Genomic DNA, 18,832 nt, shown 5'->3' with positions numbered 1-18,832 from the left:
GAAAGAAAAATAGCTTTCCTATCAGATCATTTGATAAACCTCATCGTCCTCTAGAAAGGCAACGCCGTCCAGCAGGGCTACTTGGCACCCAGAGTGTTCTTGGAGCGCAGCAGGTACCGATCCACCCTGACTTTCCGCCTGTCCACTGTCCTGTTCTCGCTGTCGAAGATGCGCTGCAGGTGCAGGGCCAACCTCCTGTCCTCCTCCTCCTGCTGCAGCTTCTGCTCCACCACCTCCCGCACCAGGCGCTCCTCCACGCCCGGCTCCCCCGCCGCGTGCCTCAGTCTTTTGACGGCGCCGTTGTGCTCCAGGTGCTTCGTTTTGCAGCGTCTCTTCCGTCCCCGTCGCAGCGCCGGCGGTTGCTCGCTGATGATGTTCTCCACGGAGTTGCAGGTGTTGTTCTGCACGTTGATCAGCTCGCTGTTGTTGAGGCATTTCAGCTGCTTCTTCCCCGACAGGACCCCCAGGGTGCTGCTGTCCGGCACCCCCACGATCCTTCTGCTCAGCGCTTTGGGGCCGAGGTTCAGACAGGATTTGTCCGTGAACACGTTGGCTTTGAGGTCGGGGGCTTCGGACACGCGCATGTGCAACGAGGCGGCGTTTGATCGCACCTCTGGTTCAGCGCTGTCATCCGTTGTTAAGGCCTGGCAATCCCTGCTCCTCTCGCTCCCTCTCTTCGATTCGCTGACGGAAGGAAGGAAATCCAGCTCGGGGTGAGGGTCTCCTGTCACATCTGGCGGCAGCTGATCATCCTCAGCCTGGGAATGCTCCTTATGGGAGACATCAGGAAGCGTAACGTCCTCCCCGGGCTCCGAAGCCGATGATGTAAGGGTGGCTTTAGAGAGAGTCTTCTTAATCTGACGCTCCTGAAAGATCTGCTCCCATTTCTTCAGAATTCTGGGGCTGGCCTCGTAGGTGGTCGGCTTCTGCAGGCTCCGGCTGAGGTTCCTCGGCGTGGATTTTATGATGAGAGGGCTGAGGACGCGGCCATCAGGAAGCCTCTTGGGAGGCGTGCAGGGCGAGCAGACGATGGGTTTGAAGTGGTTGAGCTCTTCTGAGATGCTGTCGTTGCTCTCGGGGCTGATGGATCGCTCTGGTTTGTGCAGGGCCGACAGAGACGACGCGGGGTTGAGGAGCGGGCGCTTCTCGGCCGTCAGATCCGGAGCGGAGAGGCAGCGGTTGTTCTGGGTGGAGGACAGCACTCCCAGCAGAGGTGCTGATGCGCTGGTGATGGGTGGGACCTGCAAGGTAAAGTACGGCTGCTCAGCAAGCTCGTCACGGAGAAGAGAATGGGCAAAGAGAGGCGAGGAGAAAGGGAGAAATGTGGCATGGGGCTGCAGCTCAGCTCCTCCTCTGTGCAGTGTGGTTACAGCACGCGTCACCGCCAGCACTGGACGTAACCAAGATCCCAGCACGATCACGGAATCACAAAATGGTTTGAGTTGGAAGGGGCCCATAAAGGCCATCTGATCCCACCCCCTGCAGTGCACGGGGGCACCCACAGCTCCGTCAGTGCTCAGAGCCCTGTCCCCTGACTTTGGGTGTCTCCAGGAACAGGGCACCCACCACCTCTCTGAGCGATCTGTGCCAATGCTTCACCACCCTGACCCTAACAATCTAGATCTCAAATTTATTTTGCTGTTAGAAATGCAATTTGGGCCACTGGGGTAGGACTAATGGGAACACCCTTGTTGGTAAAACAAAACTGAGGAGCCCTGGCACTGTCCTGGCTGCAGGAAGCCCCTCTCCTCAAAGGTAATGGTCACCAGAGAGTTCTTTGCTCCCTGGCAAGGCACAGGGCAGTGAGAATGAATACCTGGCCTGGGTTTAATACACTCCTCTCCAAAAAGGTGTGGAAAAGTGAAAAACTCTCCGATCAGTGGGACCTCTGTGAGCGTTCCCCACACTCAGTGCCACTGCTGGGACAATCTCTGGCAGTCCTGAAGAGCAGCATTTCTTGTCATCTCCTCATGCTGTTCTATCTGGGCTGTGTCAGAACCCACCCATACATAAATCTGACATAAAAGCAGCTCATACACAAAGGTAAATGATTCCTACTGGTTTGAGGAACATCTCTGCAGTGCAGCTTTTATTGGGCCAGGCCCATAAACCACCTGCTTGAAAAAATGCATGGCCTGGGAGGGCAGCTCAGACACAGACCCTCACTTTGGACTCAGACTGGGTTAGATGGGAAGTGGACTAAGCTTGAGACTCAAGACCACAGTCCATGCCCACTGAGACATCAGACCCAGTGCACAGTGTGATAGATGTTAATTCCCTGGATCTGATGGAAGCAAGACCAGGCTGACACCTCCCATAGCAGAGAGTTCAGTGAAAGCAGCACCAGGGGAGCAATGAGTTCTGCTCTGCTTAGGCAACTTTGAACAACTTTTCAAGCACCTTTGAACTAACAACAGGGGAGAAAGTGGGAGGAGGAAAGGATTTTCTTCTACACATTCATGACGTTTTCCTTTAACTTGCTGGGGGTTCAACCTTAGAAGGAAAATGAATTACAAAACAAAGGCATGAGGAGAGCCCTTCCAATCTCCACTTATCCCACAACACTAACCAACAGCTCTGTAAGCTGTCTGTCCTCCTGCCCTGCAATTTCAAACCCGGTGTGTTTTTATTGTGAGCTGCAAGGAGGCGACCTGTCCAGGGCGATACCACCACCACAAAACCAGTATTTGATATCTCTAACATTTGATTTCTGGCACCACGTGACCTCAGATAAGGACGTGACACATCAAACCCTTCCGCACGCCGCTGGGAGCAGATGGTACCTTTGTTTTGTTGGCTGGGGCCGACCTCTGCCTGCTCTTTGATCTCTCCTGGATGGTGTCATTGCAGCTCCGACTCCTTTCCACCTTGGAGGTGAGGTTCCTGAAAAGCAGTTGTATGAACACATGTGAGATTGAACGTCCCCGGCAGAAAGGAAACCTGAAACCTGGAGCTGCAGGGACTGCATCTCTGCAAACAAAGCCCCGATCCCAGAGGTGGGTGCTTGATTCCCACCCCTGTGCCAGGACCTCACAGACTGCAGAATGAAGCCATCCACCTAAAGTTGATGATGTCTGTAGGTCCCTTCCAACCAGACTGCTGTATGTCACACAGACGGGTGATAGCCACAGCCCTGTGACAGACTGATGGTTGGACTGGATGACCTTAGTGGTCTTCTCCAACCTCGACGTTTCTCTAATTCTAAATAACCTTGGTAAGAGGTGGGATTGAGCTGTGGGCCCTGCAGGGCTCTGGGTGATGCCACAGCACTAAGCAGATGCTGCCCAGGGTTTGGGCCACGGAAACATGCAGGTCAAGGAGCTGAAGCTGCAGATGGAATGGTGACCACCACAGCACACAAAAGCCTTCCCTAGAGCACCAGCCTTGTTCACGGGCTCTGTGCTTAATACCCTGACACCTCTACTCCTTGTAACTAATCGAGGTCCTCCAGAGATCATGGAGTCCAACCCCCTGCCAAAGCAGCTCCCAGCCCAGGGTGCACAGCTCAGCGTCCAGGAGGTCCTGAACGTCTGCAGAGGAGACCCCACCACCTCTGTGTGCAGCTCCAGTGCTCCATCACTGCACTGGGAAGAAGTTCCCACGCACATTTGTGCTTCAGTCTGTGGCCATTTCCCCTCGTCCTATCAGCACACACTGTGAGCAGAGTCCGGCCTCGTCCCTTTGCCTCCCGCTGCTCAGATATTGACAGCCGTGGATCAGATCCCCTCTGAGTCTCCTTTTCTCAAGGCTGAGCAGCCCCAGCTCTCTCAGCCTTTCCTCATAAGGGAGGTGTTCAGGCCCTGTGTCAGCTCTGTGCCCTCACTGCACTCTTTGCAGCAGATCCCTGTGTGCTTTGTATTGAGGAGCCCAGAAGTGGACGCAGTGCTCCAGGTGAGGCCTCACCAGGGCAGAGCAGAGGGGGAGGATCCCCTCCCTCGACCTGCTGGCCACGCTCTTCTGAATGCAGCCCAGGATCCCATTGTCCTTCTTGGCCACCAGGGCACAGTGCTCACGGCCAACCTGTCATCCACCAGGACACCCAGCTCCCTCTCCTCATTCCTCCTCTCCAGCAGCTCATCCCCAACCTGTACTGCTGCGTGCAGTTATTCCTCCCTAGGTGCAAGACTCTACACTTGCTCTGTTAAACCCCATCCGGTTCCTCTCTGCCCAGCTCTCCATCCTGTCCAGGTCTCGCTGAATGGCAGCACAGCCCTCAGCCATTCCTCCCAGCTTCGTACCATCAGCAAACTGCTGAGGGTGGACTCTATCCCCTCATCAAGGTTGTTGATGAAGATGTTGAACAGGACCAGATTGAGCACCAACCCCTGAGAACATCGCTAAGTTCTGGCCTCCAACTGGACTCTGCACCACCAACCACAACCCTCTGAGCTCTGCCAGTCAGCCACTTCTCAACCCACCTCACTGTCCACCCATCTATTCCACACTTCCTCAACTTTATTATATGGATATAGTGACTGCTTCTTTTTTGGACTGCAACAACGCTTTCAATTAAATTCAAAGCATCTCAGGTACATTTGGAACAACAGCAAGAAGAACAAGACAGTTACACCTGTAATGCACATTAATCAGCTTGAATGGAGTCTCAGCATCTTACCCTGAAAGGAAAGCGAAGGAGTAGGCAGTGCTCTTGGAAACGAATGCTGACCGATGTGTTTGCTTGCCCTGGAATGGTTCTTCATTTTCTGAATCCGAGAGACGTTCAGGAAACTGAAGTCAATCAAGGGAGAGTTAGCTGACGTGTGTGACAAAAAGAATCACTTGGAAAGTAAAGGTCTTTCTTGAAAAGGTATTAATATTGCAAAAGCCCCCGATGTGATGACACCTCAAGGACGTAAAGAATGCAACCTTCCAGCAGATGCACGTGCTCATGCAGTATTCTTCACTGGAGCTCTTAACTGAGGTACTCTGGGGCGTGAGCCAGCGCCCAAATCATCCTCCACCAGCCCTTAACTCTTAAGAGCATTTCCTCTGGAGTCTCACAACTAAAAGGAGAAATAGCCACCTCCACAGGCTCAGCAGAGCTGCACCTTCAGTTATAAGCAAACTGGGTGCAAGAGGTGGAGACAAACCTCCACAAAGACGTCTGTGATCATGAGAAACCTTCTTAGAAGGTCGGTCTCGTTAGTATGAATCTTTGTGAGCTGTTAGCTTGTATCCTTCAGGGCTATAGAGCAATCAGTCCTGAAGAGCATGTGGAGTCAAAGGAAATGTCTTAAGAAACCTAACTCCTGCAGGATTTCACCTGATGAGTGTCTGATGGGGACTGGAAGGGACAAGCTTACTTACACACTCCTGGTTCACTTTGAGCACAAGAGATTCATCTTTTTTCTGCTGCTCTTCCATTTTCCTTTTTCCTGCTTCCATGTCATCGAGCATGAGCTTGTGAATCAGGTCCTCAGAAGCTTTTTCTTCTTGCACCTTTTCTTCTTTCAACTGAAAATGATGACAAAAAAGACAGCAGAAATGCCTCAAGTCCCACACCCGGTTGTCAATAGTGATTTTCCAGAAGAGTTTGGCCACAACTTTTAATTTTGTGTCTCCATTTCTCTGCTCTGCCTCCCTCCCTGCCACTCAGGGGAAGACTGGTTTGTTCCTATGACGACCCAAAGCAGGGACATCACCTCATTGCAAAACAGTGAAGGCATCATTAGATGCAATGTCTGGCAATGAGTTCTCTGCCAAACTGTTTTCTAAACTAGAGACAAAAGCTTCTGTCTACACGTGGATTATCACAGTACAAATTAAAAGGGCAAAACAAAGCACATACACCATAGTTTCATGCTAACTACGACATTTCAGTCTTCAAATGGACTGCAACACTACACACAGCTCATCACTGTGCCACCTACATTCACATTTGTGAGCTATGGCAATCCCCATGCTATGTGAAATCCTGCTGTTCCACCAGCACGTTGGGATGGAGAAGACCCAGGGAGACCATCCACCCCTCTGATGGCCAATGGGAGTCCCAAAGTTCCTAATTTCCTTTTGAATTCTCACATGTTTCTAGACATATTCTTGTTACTTTTAGCATCATGGCTGGCAGCAATTCACAAAGACTACAAGTTCAGTGCTGTGCTACACTACAGCATTTTATGAACCCAAATGAAGACTGAACGAAAGCTGAACAAGGAATCTGAGCTCTGGTAGCTTGGGGCTGCCCTCCTGGGAAAAGCACAACCCACTGCTCAGTGGCTGCTTTTAACCAACTCAGGTGCACTTTTTGTATCCGTGAGCCCCTCCTGGCCAGACTGGGTCCATGCAGAGGCTTCAGCCCTCCTGAAACAAAAGGTTACCCTGATGTGGGGGCAGACACATGGGCTGCAATGGGATGTGCTGCTCAGAGCCAACAAAGCCCTTCTCTCCTCCTTCCCACTGCCTTTTAGAGTCACAGAACCATTAAGGTTGGAAAAGACCTCCAAGATCCCTGAGTCCAAGCCCACCCCACCCCCTCCATGCCCACTGACCACGTCCCTCAGTGCCACATCTCCACAGTTCTGGAGCACCCCCAGGGATGGTGACTCCCCTACTCCCTGCCCAGCTGTGCCACTGCATTACTGCTCTTTCAGAGAAGAAATCTGCCCTAATATCCAACCTGACCCTCCCCTGGTGCAGCTTGAGGCCGTTGCCTCTCATCCTATTGCTGTTACCTGGGAGGAGGCCAGGTCCCAACACACTACAACCATTCTTTCAGGCATCTGTGGGAAGCAATAACGTCTCCCCTGAGCCTCCTCTTCTCCAGACTGAAGCATCCCAGCAGTCTCTTCCTTCTGAACGAGGTGTGCAGCATGCACTTGGATCCATCCGGCCACGCTGCCCAGGACAACACTACAACACCTCTCCCCCCTCATTTCTCAGCCCCTCATCTCTCCCTGAACTCAAAACTCGTCCACAACACTACAAAGAGCACACACAGGTGCCTGGATGGCACCTCCTTCCCAGTGCAGTGATGGAGCACTGGAGCTGCACACAGAGGTGGTGGGGTCTCCTTCTCTGGAGATGTTCAAGACCTCAATTCTGTGATTCTCCTTCCACCCCACCTCTCTAAGTGGTCCTCTTTGACAAGTCTGGCCACTGGTTGCCAGCAGCAAATCTGTGCTGCTGCTCCACGGTTGTGCTCAGCACCAGGAACCACAGAATGGTTGGGTTGGAAGGGACCTCAAAGACGATCCAGCTCCAACCTCTCGCTGTGGGATTCCAGTTCTGTTTCTGCCCCACAGCTCAGTGTGGGATCTCCTCATGCATGGACAGCAGTGTCCTTCTGCCTTCCAGTGCTGATGGAAATAAAGGCACAAAGCCTTCCTGGGGTTTGTGTAGTTGTGCTGCAGCACAGTACATGACAACAGCGGGTGACGCTGTGACAACTCTTAGCTTTTCCAGAAATATGGTCTGCTTTTCTCCCCTGTCTCAAGGTTAAAAAAGAATAAGCAAGGACACGTGAGCAAACCCATCTCAGAAGCTGAAGAGAGAAAGAAAACTGGGTTTGCAGCGCATTACACAAAAAGCAAAGTGTAATTTTCAGATGAGGAAGGATCCAAATTCTACTGAATCTGAACCTATGGGGGACAAGGGAGGAGGAGGAGGAGGGGAAAGGCAGAAACCAGGAAAAAAACTCATCTGGCTGATGGTGGGCGTGCAGCAAATGCTCCCAAAGACAGATTCTGCTTCTGGTTTAGCGATGCTCGAAGACACATCTTTGAAATCCTGATCTATTAATAATCTGAAGTGAGAACATCATCTGACTGAGAGAGGTTTTTGCCACGTGATTCTGATGCAGGGAGTACTCCGCTGCACATTTTGTGAGGCTTCAGCAGGATTTCTGTGCTTTCAGAGGCCCTCAGGAGTATCTGAGCAGAAAGGTCACACTGGGGCTCACCATAAAGATGACCTTTCAGGGCTGCTCAAATCCCAGCCAACACTTCCATCCCTTCTGTGCGAATGGAATGGATGGGAATCTTTTTCTCCAACTTACAAAATCATACCCAATTCTCAGATGTAATGCCACAAGCTTACATAACAACACATAGGAAGGAATACCTGAGGACTGTAGGCAAACCCATGGGACAGCAAGTTGGAGGTGCAAGCACAAACTGAGCCAGCACGCAACACCAGGAGGCAGTCACTTTACAAAGAAGGAGGGAAAAACATGGCATAAAATGAAAACAATTCTTGCTATCTTGCAGGTAGCCAGCAAGTGCTTGACCTTACTCTGAAAGCCAGGTCACCTGGTGCTGAGAAAATCACACCACAAGATGATCTGCACCCAGTGAGTTCCTCAGTGAGGAATGATGGCTGCTACTTTGATTTTAACTGCACCAGGAGGGAAGGAGGTCTGGAAATGAGCTTTGGAAAATAGCTCATGGGGGATGCAAAAGCTGCTGGGACACTGAGGACAGCGAGGGTTGTCCCCACGTCACCACCAGGTGACACCATGTGCCTCCAGACAGAGGAAAACACAGTTACACACCAGTGCTTGTCCCATATCTGAGCCAGCTGCACGGCAGATGCTGTCTAATTCTGAAGTTTCCTCAAATCATGGGCACCAAGTGACTCTTCCTTCCATTAGCCACGAGTTAAAATTCTGCCTGGAGCAAGGGAAAAGCTGGAATTTCTGTCGTAACAGCAGATAAATGCCTCTCCCATCTCTCAGTGAGTAAAATGGGAAAGCCAACAGCCAAACATCCTCAGAACACCAGAGACATGTTCAGGTCTCTCCTTCATACAGTGGGTGAAGTGAGAGGTTCTGAGGCATGTTAGCATGGCATCTCCTTTCTGAAGTCAAGCAGCAGATGCAGAGACTTCTGCAGCCCACTGCAGGGTGACTGTGACTCACACTGCTCATCTGCACTTGGTATGTTGAGTGTGAAGTCGGTCACTGCGTGATCAGAATTAGGAGACCATGGCAAAGTACCCACCAGCCATGAAGTCTGTCCTGCAGAGATGTTGTACAGGAGTTATATGGGAGAGAAGATGGTTTAATCCCTGCAGGAATCACAGAATAGAATCGTGAAGGGTGGAGAAGACCTCCAAGATCTCCACTTCCAATCCCAGCCCATCCCCACCATGCCCACTGACCGCGTCCCTCAGTGCCACATCTGCCCTTCATTTGAACACCTGCAGGGATGGTGACCCCACCACATCCCTGGGCAGCCCATGCCACTGCATTACCTCTCTTTTGGAGAATAAATTTTGCCCAGTATGCAACCTGAACCCCCCCAGATGCAACCTGGGGCCATTACCTGGAGATCTGGACCAGGCTGGAGGCACCTGAAGATCACTGTCCCTGTTGAGCACTCACCTGGGGTCACAAAAGCCTCTTCTGATCACACCAAGAACTTCCCCACAAGGAGAAATTAGCAGTTCTGCCTCAGACACCAGGAAAACCTGCTCCCAAACCACAGTGGGAATTCTCTCACTCAGTTACCAGGAGAGTCATAATACCCTGGCAAGGTCTGCTGCTAATACCTCCATGTGAAGCTTGCTTTCCTCTTTCAGCACAGCAGACTGGTCCTCCAGGTTCCAGTGATAATAAATTCAATTGCCAAACACAATGATGCACGTTTAAGTTAATTAATAAACCAGACTTTTGTTTCTGAGTGCTCAGTCTTGCACTGCTGCCTAACCCAACACCTCTTCAACAAAGTGTCTCAGTGCTGTTAAAGAGCCACAGCACCCGACACACACACACAGCACTCAGCCCTCCCAGCACAAGTAGGCTGCACCAAAGATGTTTCCCTTCCTGTGATCAATTAACCAAAGGCTGCAATCAAAGGGACCCTTGCAGGGTTGCACTACTAATGGCTCACACGGAGAAGGAAGGAAAACCCTTCCCTTTTAAAAACTCCACATAATTCATGGGTGATTTTAATACAGGTGTTCCCAAAGTAGTTGCTCACCAGAAACACCACCTGAACTGTATTTTCCTGCTTAGTCAGTGCACAAGGTTATCTTTCCATCTAAACTTCAGCTTTCCAGCTCTTTCTTTGTTGTTGAGACCTTCAAGCAAAAGCCTCAAAGAAATGGTTATCAGTAACAAATCTGCTCCCTCTCCCTGGTATGGAAACCAAACAGCATGGGGTGGATCCATCCCAAAGCAGAATGCATCATGGTGCTGCTCCAGGCACGCAGGGGGACCGTGGTTATGGCATTAAAGCAAATTGGACTGGAAACCATTATCTGCTCAGCTACAGCAGTCGTTGCTTTTGCTATAGTGTTTCTTGCTTCACATTTCCATACATCAGAGCCATTGGAGGCACTTCTAGAATCACAGAATCATGGAATCACAGCACGAGGGGGTTGGAGAGGACCTTAAAGCCCTCCCAGCTCCACTCCTGCCATGGGCAGAGTGCCCCCACCAGCTCAGGCTGCCCAGGGCCCCATCCACAGCCTTGGGCACCTCCAGGGGTGGGGGCCCCACAGCTCTGTGCAGCCCACCCCGGAGAATTTCAGTGCTTTAGGTTCAAATGATCCCTTTTTTCTTTTTCAAATGTACAGGATGCAAAATTCTCCGTGGATCTGTATCCAGGGATGTGGATGCTCTCACAAACCCTGGACAACTGACGGGTTACTCGAGGTCCACCTCCAGGCTCTGGAAGGCAGCCCAGGGCAGCAGGAGCTGGCTTCTGCACGCCTGACTGCTGCCAACACCTCCCTGAGCTGGCTGGGCAGCAAAAAGGGAATAAATGACCTTTGTTACAGAGCAGGGATGAAAAGCCTTTGTGCCTCCTTGCAGGTAGGATGGCATTCCTGCTGGAAATCCAAGGGACTCTGGAAGAAAAGCTGCAGTTACACCGAGTACCATACCTTCCTTAGTTGGCTTTCATATTCTTCTCGAAGCTCCCCTGGTTTGCTCAATTTGATGGGTGCTCTGAAGATAAAATCTGGAGAAAGAAGAGGGAAAGGAAGCGTGTTTTAGTGCATGGTGTTGGGCTGCCCATCTCTGCTCCTCCACAAAAGGTTTTGGTGAATGGTGCTGGCAATGTGGGCAGTCCACACTGCAGCTGCTGGTGGCTTTCCCCACCATGACTGTACCCACACTACTGGTTTAGGGAGCGTGTGCTGTCTCAAAAAGGATGATTTTCAATGTGGAAGTGTGCATGTGGCCTGCACAACTGTGTTGCCCTAATTTGCTTGTTATGCCAGTGCCCGTGTGTACCAAACCACATGGAACAGCTGCAAGCTTTGTTTGCTTCGAAAGAGAACAAAAATCTTGCAGTGCAATACAGACTAACAGTCCACTTTGTCTTTTAGAAAGCTGCCATTCCCTTTTGCAAGAGCTCACACTGTAAAGGGAAGTGCCATGCTGGTGCCACCACGTGCCATGACAGCTCTGTGCCTGCGCTGGAAGATGGCACCAGCCGTGTTGGTTGCATCCCTGAGCTCTCTGTGTGTGTCATCAGGTTGAATTTCCATCTGCAATACACCTGCTCCTGCTGGGTGCTTCAGGTTGGCTTCAGACCTCTTCCTCCCTGTTAAAAATGTGTTTTCTCCCTCCAGGGTCATAAAAGTGAAAGGCAGATGAGCGAGCCGTACCAACCATCCCATCACTTGCTTCAGTTCAGCAAGCCAGAAGAGATCCTAAACAATGAGGTGTTTACAAAGTTCTGCTGGCTTAGCTAACGTGGCCAGGTGGGGGCAATTCCAGGTACAGCATCACTGTGTAGTAACTGCTACCTCACAGAGACATTAAAAAAGATAGAAACCCCAAATTCCTAACTCTTGTTTTAAGTAATGTAAAAAGATCCCTAATCAGTGGGGCATGCTGAGTGCATCTCTGCTCCCCTGCACCTTCAATCCTACATCCTCCTTGGCCCCAGAAATACCCACAGTGTGCTCTGCACCTCTGCTTCATCACATCCTAATTGTGGCTGCCACCATTAATCCCAGCTGGAGGAGCTGGCTCAGCACTGCCCTACACGCAGAACGATGGCAATGTGTGAGACTCCAGCAAATGCCTTTGGGTTGGCTTTGCAACAGAATTCCTGCTTGGTTCTTCTCTTGAGGGAGCTGTGGAGGAGCAGGGATAGACTCTGAGCAAAGAGCTGCAGGTGATGGCATGCAGCCTTTGCTTCAAGGATGATGCTCATGCTGAAACCACAGATCAACCTCAGCATCTGCTCCTCAGTGCTGGCAGACAGAGCTTCCATCCTGTTGTGCTCCACTGCAACAATCCAATGGATTCCTGCACCATTCCAGAGGACAAAACCCTTTCTATCTATTCCCTACCTACTTGCAGCCTCAACACTTCAATCCTCCCAGTTTTAGCCCTCCAAAGTCAGCACTGCAGCCAGGCACTGTTCACCTGCACTCCTGAGCTGCACTTGGACAGTATTCCATGCAGATGGAATACAAAGATGCTAAAACAGTCACCTTGCTGCAGAAAGTTCCTCATCCTGCAAGCCAAGCCTCCCATCCAGGTGACCTTCAGATGTCCCTTCCAATTGTACAATTCCACGGGCTCTGCTGCTTGCATCAATGCTCTCAGCAACATCTGCCACCTCCTTTCCCCCTCTGCTCCTGGCAGAGGCAATCAACATCTGGAGGTTTTCACTGCTTCTCATTCCCACTTCCAGCAGTTGGTGTTGCAGAATGAGATCCCAACGCTTCGGAAACGCAGAGCAACTCATGTTAGTTCAGTCTCACCTTCACCTCTGGTTTGGGTAATTAGGGGGAAGCAAGTAATGACATGTATCTCCCAGGGGTGAGACGTCCACATGCTGCACACACCAAGATATCCACCCTTTCTTTAATGAGAAAATTAAGGCCTGGCAGCATCAGGGAGGACCCCTGTACTTCAGAGCAGCCTTCACAGACACACTACGCTGTCACCATCCAGGTCTTGCTTGGCATTGAAATGTATAAAGAAACAAAACAAGAAAATGAGAGTGCATGCTGCAAAGAACTTCAACACTGCCTTCACAGCTCTGTGGGTAAAGAGGAGCAGGCTGGGAGGCAAGGACATCACACGAGGTTTCCTTGCATGGCTTTTCCCAGCTCAGCCTCCAGTTCCTGTGATACTGAGTATAGGGTAACTTGCTCCCAGCACGTGAGTAACAAAAAGGCTTTGCCTTTTCCATTCAGAGCCACAAAAAAAGCCACAGCAAGCGAGCCTGGGTATAACCATTACTCAGAAGGATGATGCACCATCTGCTGAAAATGTACTTTTCAAGAGATGACCATCAAGTGCCATGCCAGCACAGCCTCCCACACAGTGCTGGGACTGCTTCAGGGCTGCCCTAGGAACTCTCTTCATTACTGAGTTGAATGGTAAACCACAGCCACCACAGATGACAGTGCAGATGAGTGAGGCTCGAGGCACCAGTGGTCACTGCCCCAAAAGACACAGCCCAGCCGTGCTCCTGCACATTCTCACCTTTACCTCCCTCCCTTTGCTGGACAGCCTTACAATTTAACACATGCCCACGCTGGAAGAGGCATGCTGCACTGAGTGCAGCAGCTCTTGCTGGATGTGGGAGCACATCACTGCTGTTCACGTGGTGTGGAAAGGCTTTATTGCCACGGCACTGTGCTCAGGGGGGGAAAGAAAGCTGGAGCCGGGCTGCAGGAATGGCAGGAAATGAAGGAACCACCAGGAAATGCTCCAGACTGCTCCAGGCCTGCGGGCTGAGAGGGAAACTGCAGCCAGAAGGCTCAGAGGAAGGATGAGGAAGTCAGGCTCCAGGCCTGGCAATGCAAAACGCCCTCTCATAAAGGGGTCGGTTACTAATTGCTCCGTGGAGCTACTGGGCACAAGAGGAACAAAGGAAACCAACTGATTCACAACAAAGGAGATCCTGATGAGATAGCAGGCAAAGTTTTCCATGTGTCCACAGAAACGAAGGCGGCCATGGAAGCCCCTGATGACCCATGGCCCTCCCAAAATACCTTCTGCTCTCCAGCAGAAGCCTTCTCTGCCCTCTGAGCACCTTATAACCACTCCTGATCAATCTCCTTCCCTGGAAAACTCAATTTCTGCTTCTCTGTTCACTTCAGCAGTTCTCAGGATCTCTATAATGCCTGATGGTAACATTGGGGGTGAGAGGCAGACACGTGCGGGTCTTGTGCTGTCTGAGATGACAAAGCAAAGCTGTCATCTGCTTCTCCTTCCACAAGGTTTTTTCTGTTTGTCTCGACTCCAGGCAGACCACCATCCTTGGAGAGCACGAAGCATCTTTATTTTCTTGCAGCTTGGCCTGAGCAGCCCACCAGGAGCACGGTACGTGTGTCTCTGTTCATCTGAGCCAGCTGAATCTTCCAACACCCCCCGTCCCCACGTCCTGCCCTGCTCCCAGCCTCCCATCTGCTGCACCTACCTGCTTCCAAGGCAGACTGTTTCACTACGAGAAGCCTCACCCCGTATCACTGCAGCTTCAGTTCAAACCCTGCTCTTACAGCAGCATCCACGGGTGCATTTCCAGATGCAACTCGTACCAGAGATGCCCATGGAGCAGGGAGATGGGCCACAGCACCCATGGGCCACCCAAGCCCTTCTGGTGGGGCAGCTGGAGGCCACCAGGAGATGGCACAGGGGCTCAAAGGGCAGTGAGATCACCTTCAACCTGCTCACCTCCAGCCAGCTCTGTGCAGCGAGCATCACAAGGACTTTGTCTTCATACCTGTTTGTACAGCATGTAACCCCTGCTCCCAGCTGCAGCCTCCACAAGTCCACTGTTACACAGGAATCCCAGCAAAGGACACAAAACAGGACTGGGAATGAGTCATTTGCTGGTTTAAGCTGGAATAACTCAGCTATGTCGAGAGGTAGCACCTTCCACAGGCTTTTAGTAATTTAAAAATATATTAAATAAGTCGTTTCTTAAACCAGTTAAGTGGATTTCAATTGATATAATTAATCATATAAGCTTATTGCATGTTTGATAATGGAACAGTGAGGCTGGGGGCACCTCTGGTCCCTCTGCTCCCCCAGGGTTACCCAGAGCAGGGATGCCCAGCCTCACACCCAGGTGCCAAGGAGGAGACCCCAGAAAGGCTCCTGCAAGCACATCAGCAGCAGAAGGCAGACCAAAGGCAACATCATTCTGCTGCTTGCTGGGGCACGGTGCTGATGCCAAAGGATGTGGAAAAAATGCTGAGATGCTCAATGCCTCCTTTGCCTCATTCCACATGGCCAAGACCAGCCCCAGGAACCCCAGGTCCTGGGAAAGCCTGGAGCAAGGAAGATTCACCCATGGTGGAGCAGGAATCATATGAGGGAACATTTGAACAGACTGGAGGCACACAAATCCACGGGACCTGATGGGTGGCACTTGTGTGCTGAGAGTTGGCCACTGCGAGGCCACTCTGTCTCTGAAAGGCCACGGTGACCAGGAGAGATTCTTGGAGCCCTGAAGAAAGCCAATGCCACCACTCTCCAGCAAGGGCAAGGAGGATGAACGACCAGCTGGTCAGCCTCACCCTGATATCAGAAAGGTGATGGAGCAATTGATCCTGGAAAGCATTTCCAAGCTCTTGAAGGACAAAAAGGTGATTGGGAGCAGTCAGCAGAGATTTATGAAGAGGAAGGCAGGCTTAACCGAAGTGCTGATCCTCTGTGATGAGTTGACCAGCTTGGTGGATGGAGGGAAAAGAGAATGTTGCTTGCCTTGAGTAGTGAAAGGCCATGAAGATCACAGAACTACAAAACAATCCAGGTTGGATGGGACCCACAAGGATCACCGATCCCAAACCCTGACCGCACACAGCAACCCCAAACCCAAACCCTATGGCTGAGAGCGGTGTCCCAGTGCTCCCTGAGCTCTGGCAGCTTGGGGCTGTGCCCACTGCCCTCTGGGGCAGAACCTTTTCCTCACCCCCACCTGACCCTCCACAGATGCAGCTCCATAGTGTTTCCTTGGAAACCAAGATGTAATACACACAAACTGGAACAAGTCAAGTTCCACTGAACGAATCAGAGTGTTTAAGCACTGGCACAAGTTGCCCAGAGAGGCTGCAGTCTCCATCTTTGAGAGGGCCAAAACCCATCTGGATGTGGTCCTGGCAGTGTCCTCCTGGAGGCCCTACTGGAGCAGATGGACCCAGTGGTGGCTGCCAACCCCAACCAGTCTCCAACTACAATAAACCTGGCTAAAGTGGAAATAAAGCACATCCCCTGCTCTCTCTGCTCCTTTGGTTACCATTTGTCATCTTCGATTTCCGCACTATTAGCATGACTCACAGAACAAGCAGTCAATTAGCTTTACAGCTTTCAGCTTTTCACCTGGTGCTGCTTCAGGACAGGCCTGATCTTACCAGGAACGCCATTCCGGATGGGAGCTCATTTTAGCTCACCTCATTAAGTGTTAATTGAACCACTCCATGGCTTTAAGCACGACCATAGGTCCAAGCAGAGCACAGCGGATCGGGGTAAAGCCACAGGCACGTCCCAGCTTGGGTGCACTCTCCATGCTAAGATCCTCTGCTGTTCCCCTCTGACACAAGTTTTGGGAGGTTTAGAAAGAAAACGACTGCAGCAAAACACACGCATCTCAGGCAACGCGAGACAAGCAGAGACTTGAGATTAATTGCTGTTGTTGTTTTTAAATGTAAGTGTTCCTGCAGCGTGGCTGGATATCCCCGTGCAGGCCGGGCCAGGGCAAGCACGGTCTCGGTGGGAGGTGCTGGGGAGGAGCGTGGCTCGGAGGCGGCCCGTCCTCCAGCTGCTTGGCACAGCTCGCCTCACTCAGCCCATCTATTCATCACATCCAGCAAATCCTTCCGAATTCGCTTCCAGTGGAGGTTAGCGGGGTGAGTTCAAACCACCAATTTAAGCCGTTTACGCTCATCCTGCCAAATCCTCCCGCAGAGAGTGAGAGGGTGCTGACACATGCACGAAGAGGGAGCCCAGAGGTGAGGGCTGGCTGGGGCAGGGCTCAGCTGGTCCGTGGTGTCCATCCGGAGCTCAACGTGGGGTTTCCAGTGGAGGAGAAGTGCTCGTGGTGATGCAGATGACCATCGTCCCTCGGAGAATCATCCCTCTGAGCATCACACTGTGCTGTCACAGTGCAGGCAGGCAGCTCTCGATACAGGGAGGAAATGCCTTAGAAGAAAAAACCCTCGGAAATGATGGACTTTCTGTCAACAAGGTCTGGGACGTCCCTCAGCAGAAGAGCTTTCCTCCCGCGACGCAGCAGGAACTCATCCGGTGTTTACAACCCCTGCAGGTTTCCTCCATAACCATTAACTATTTGGGCAGTGCTATTACAAAATAACTGGCTGCCGGCCACTGCGTGATCCAAGCTGGTGCCACCTTGGCCACGTGATCCTGTCTCACTCAGTACTGCCCAATTCCTCTTGGTGCCAACAGTGAGGGGAAGGGAATGGGTCCTCCTGTCACAGGCACTGCCCTAGAGAAGGGCTTCTCTCATCATCAGTGCCTTCCTGGAGGAGGAAATGGGTTCTGTGGTATCTGGTGCTTCCTGGGGAAGGGGACGGGTCCTCCTATGTCCCATGGACTGCTGGAGATAGGGTCAGGTCCTTCTGTCTCCAATACCTCTATGGGGAATGGGAAGGGTCCTCTCAGCACTGGCACCTTCCCAGGGAAGGGGACGGGTCCTCCTGCCACCAGTGTTGCCTTGGGGAAGGGAATGGGATCTCCTGTCACTGGCACTGCCCTGGAGAAGGGGATGTGGGTTCTCCCATCACCAGTGCCTTCCTGGAGAAGGAAATGGGTTCTCCACTCTCTGGTGATGTCCTGGAGTAGGGGACGGGTGCTCCCATCTCCCACTGTCACCGGGGTCTTCCCAAAGGTTACAGGTCCTACAGTCTCCTGCAACTTCCCGAGGAAGCAAAGAGGCCCCTCAGAACCAACGCTTTCCCAGGGAAAGGAATGGCAGTCCAACAGCGCTGTACACAGCCTGGAGTGAGAGCTAATGCTGGCAATCTGGGGGCTCCCCCCATGCCTACACCCTGCACGGGGCTGACCACAGCCCCTCCACGCAGCACATAGAGCTGAGCCCCTACAACTCATCGCACATCCCACGCAAACCACGCCCACCCGCGCAAAAGCCCCGCCCACTGAGCGGTGACCACGCCCCCTCGAGGCACGCCCAGCGCCTCCCCCCACCCCCCACTGCCGCCGCGACGGTTGGGGCTGAGGAGGGGGGGGGAGGGGAGGGGAGGGGCAGGAGCCGCCGCCGTCGCCGCCGCACCTGGGTCCGGCGGCCGCTGCTCCGCGCCTCCTCCTCCTCCTCCTCCTCCTCCTCCGGCAGCCGTCGCGTCGCAGGGTCCGGTGCGGGCCCGGTTGGCAAAACGGCTGCGGCAAAGCGGGCAACGCAGGGCCGGGCCCTGCAGGCAGCGCTGGAAGCAGGCGAGGCACAGCGAGTGGCGGCAGGGCGGCGTCACCGCCTCCCCCAGCGCCTGGCGGCACGCCGGGCACTCCGCCTCCTCGTCCTGCTCCTCCGCCCCGGCCCGCCCCCGCCGCCGCCGCCGCCCGCCCCGCCGCGCACAGCCCGCGGCCCGGCTCCCGGAGCCCGCCGCCGCCATCTTCCCGCACTTTGAAGGGACAGAGCGCTGAGGCGAGGCCACGCCCCTCATGTATTATGCTCGAGGCGATGCATAGTCATGAGGCGGCACCGCCCCGCTGCCGGCCCGCCCCTCAATGGTGCCGCCCACCTCATTGCATATTCAGGAGGTGGATATATAAGGAGGCGCTCTGCTGGGTTCTCAGTGTGCGCGGGGGGTGCTTCGTGCTCCCCTCAGCGCGACGGGACCCCTCTGTGGTCCTCTGTCGCATCTCTACGTACATCCTACAGGATCCTTTGCCAGAGATCTTTTCCTACCTTGATTCACAATTTTAGGGGTGGGAAGGGATCTC

General features: G+C 52.6%; 1 protein-coding gene across 1 annotated transcript; it reads right to left on the bottom strand.

The window, feature by feature from the left end:
- Positions 1-18,501, bottom strand: RNF169 (ring finger protein 169). Its single transcript, XM_065745750.1, has 6 exons — positions 18,168-18,501; positions 10,825-10,901; positions 5,308-5,454; positions 4,616-4,728; positions 2,784-2,883; positions 1-1,241 (listed from the first exon to the last, which is right to left on the bottom strand). Exons 1-6 carry the CDS (start codon positions 18,499-18,501, stop codon positions 78-80), a joined length of 1,935 nt encoding a protein of 644 aa, XP_065601822.1. The 3' UTR covers positions 1-77.
- Positions 18,502-18,832: the final 331 nt, after the last annotated feature.

This window comes from Cyrtonyx montezumae, unplaced genomic scaffold, assembly GCF_038088225.1.
Source record: "Cyrtonyx montezumae isolate F1298 unplaced genomic scaffold, pur_monq_1.0 scaffold_37, whole genome shotgun sequence".
NCBI classification, from domain to species: domain Eukaryota; kingdom Metazoa; phylum Chordata; class Aves; order Galliformes; family Odontophoridae; genus Cyrtonyx; species Cyrtonyx montezumae.
Note: the sequence above shows the minus strand (reverse complement) of the source record. Positions and strands in the feature narration are given on the sequence as shown.

Coding starts and splice junctions, on each gene's coding strand:
- RNF169 (XM_065745750.1), bottom strand. CDS start 18,501: ATGGCGGCGGCGGGCTCCGGGAGCCGGGCCGCGGGCTGTGCGCGGCGG. Junction 5,455..10,824: donor ATGAAAGCCAACTAAGGAAG/GTATGGTACTCG, acceptor CATCATTTTCAG/TTGAAAGAAGAAAAGGTGCA. Junction 4,729..5,307: donor TCAAAGTGAACCAGGAGTGT/GTAAGTAAGCTT, acceptor GATTGACTTCAG/TTTCCTGAACGTCTCTCGGA.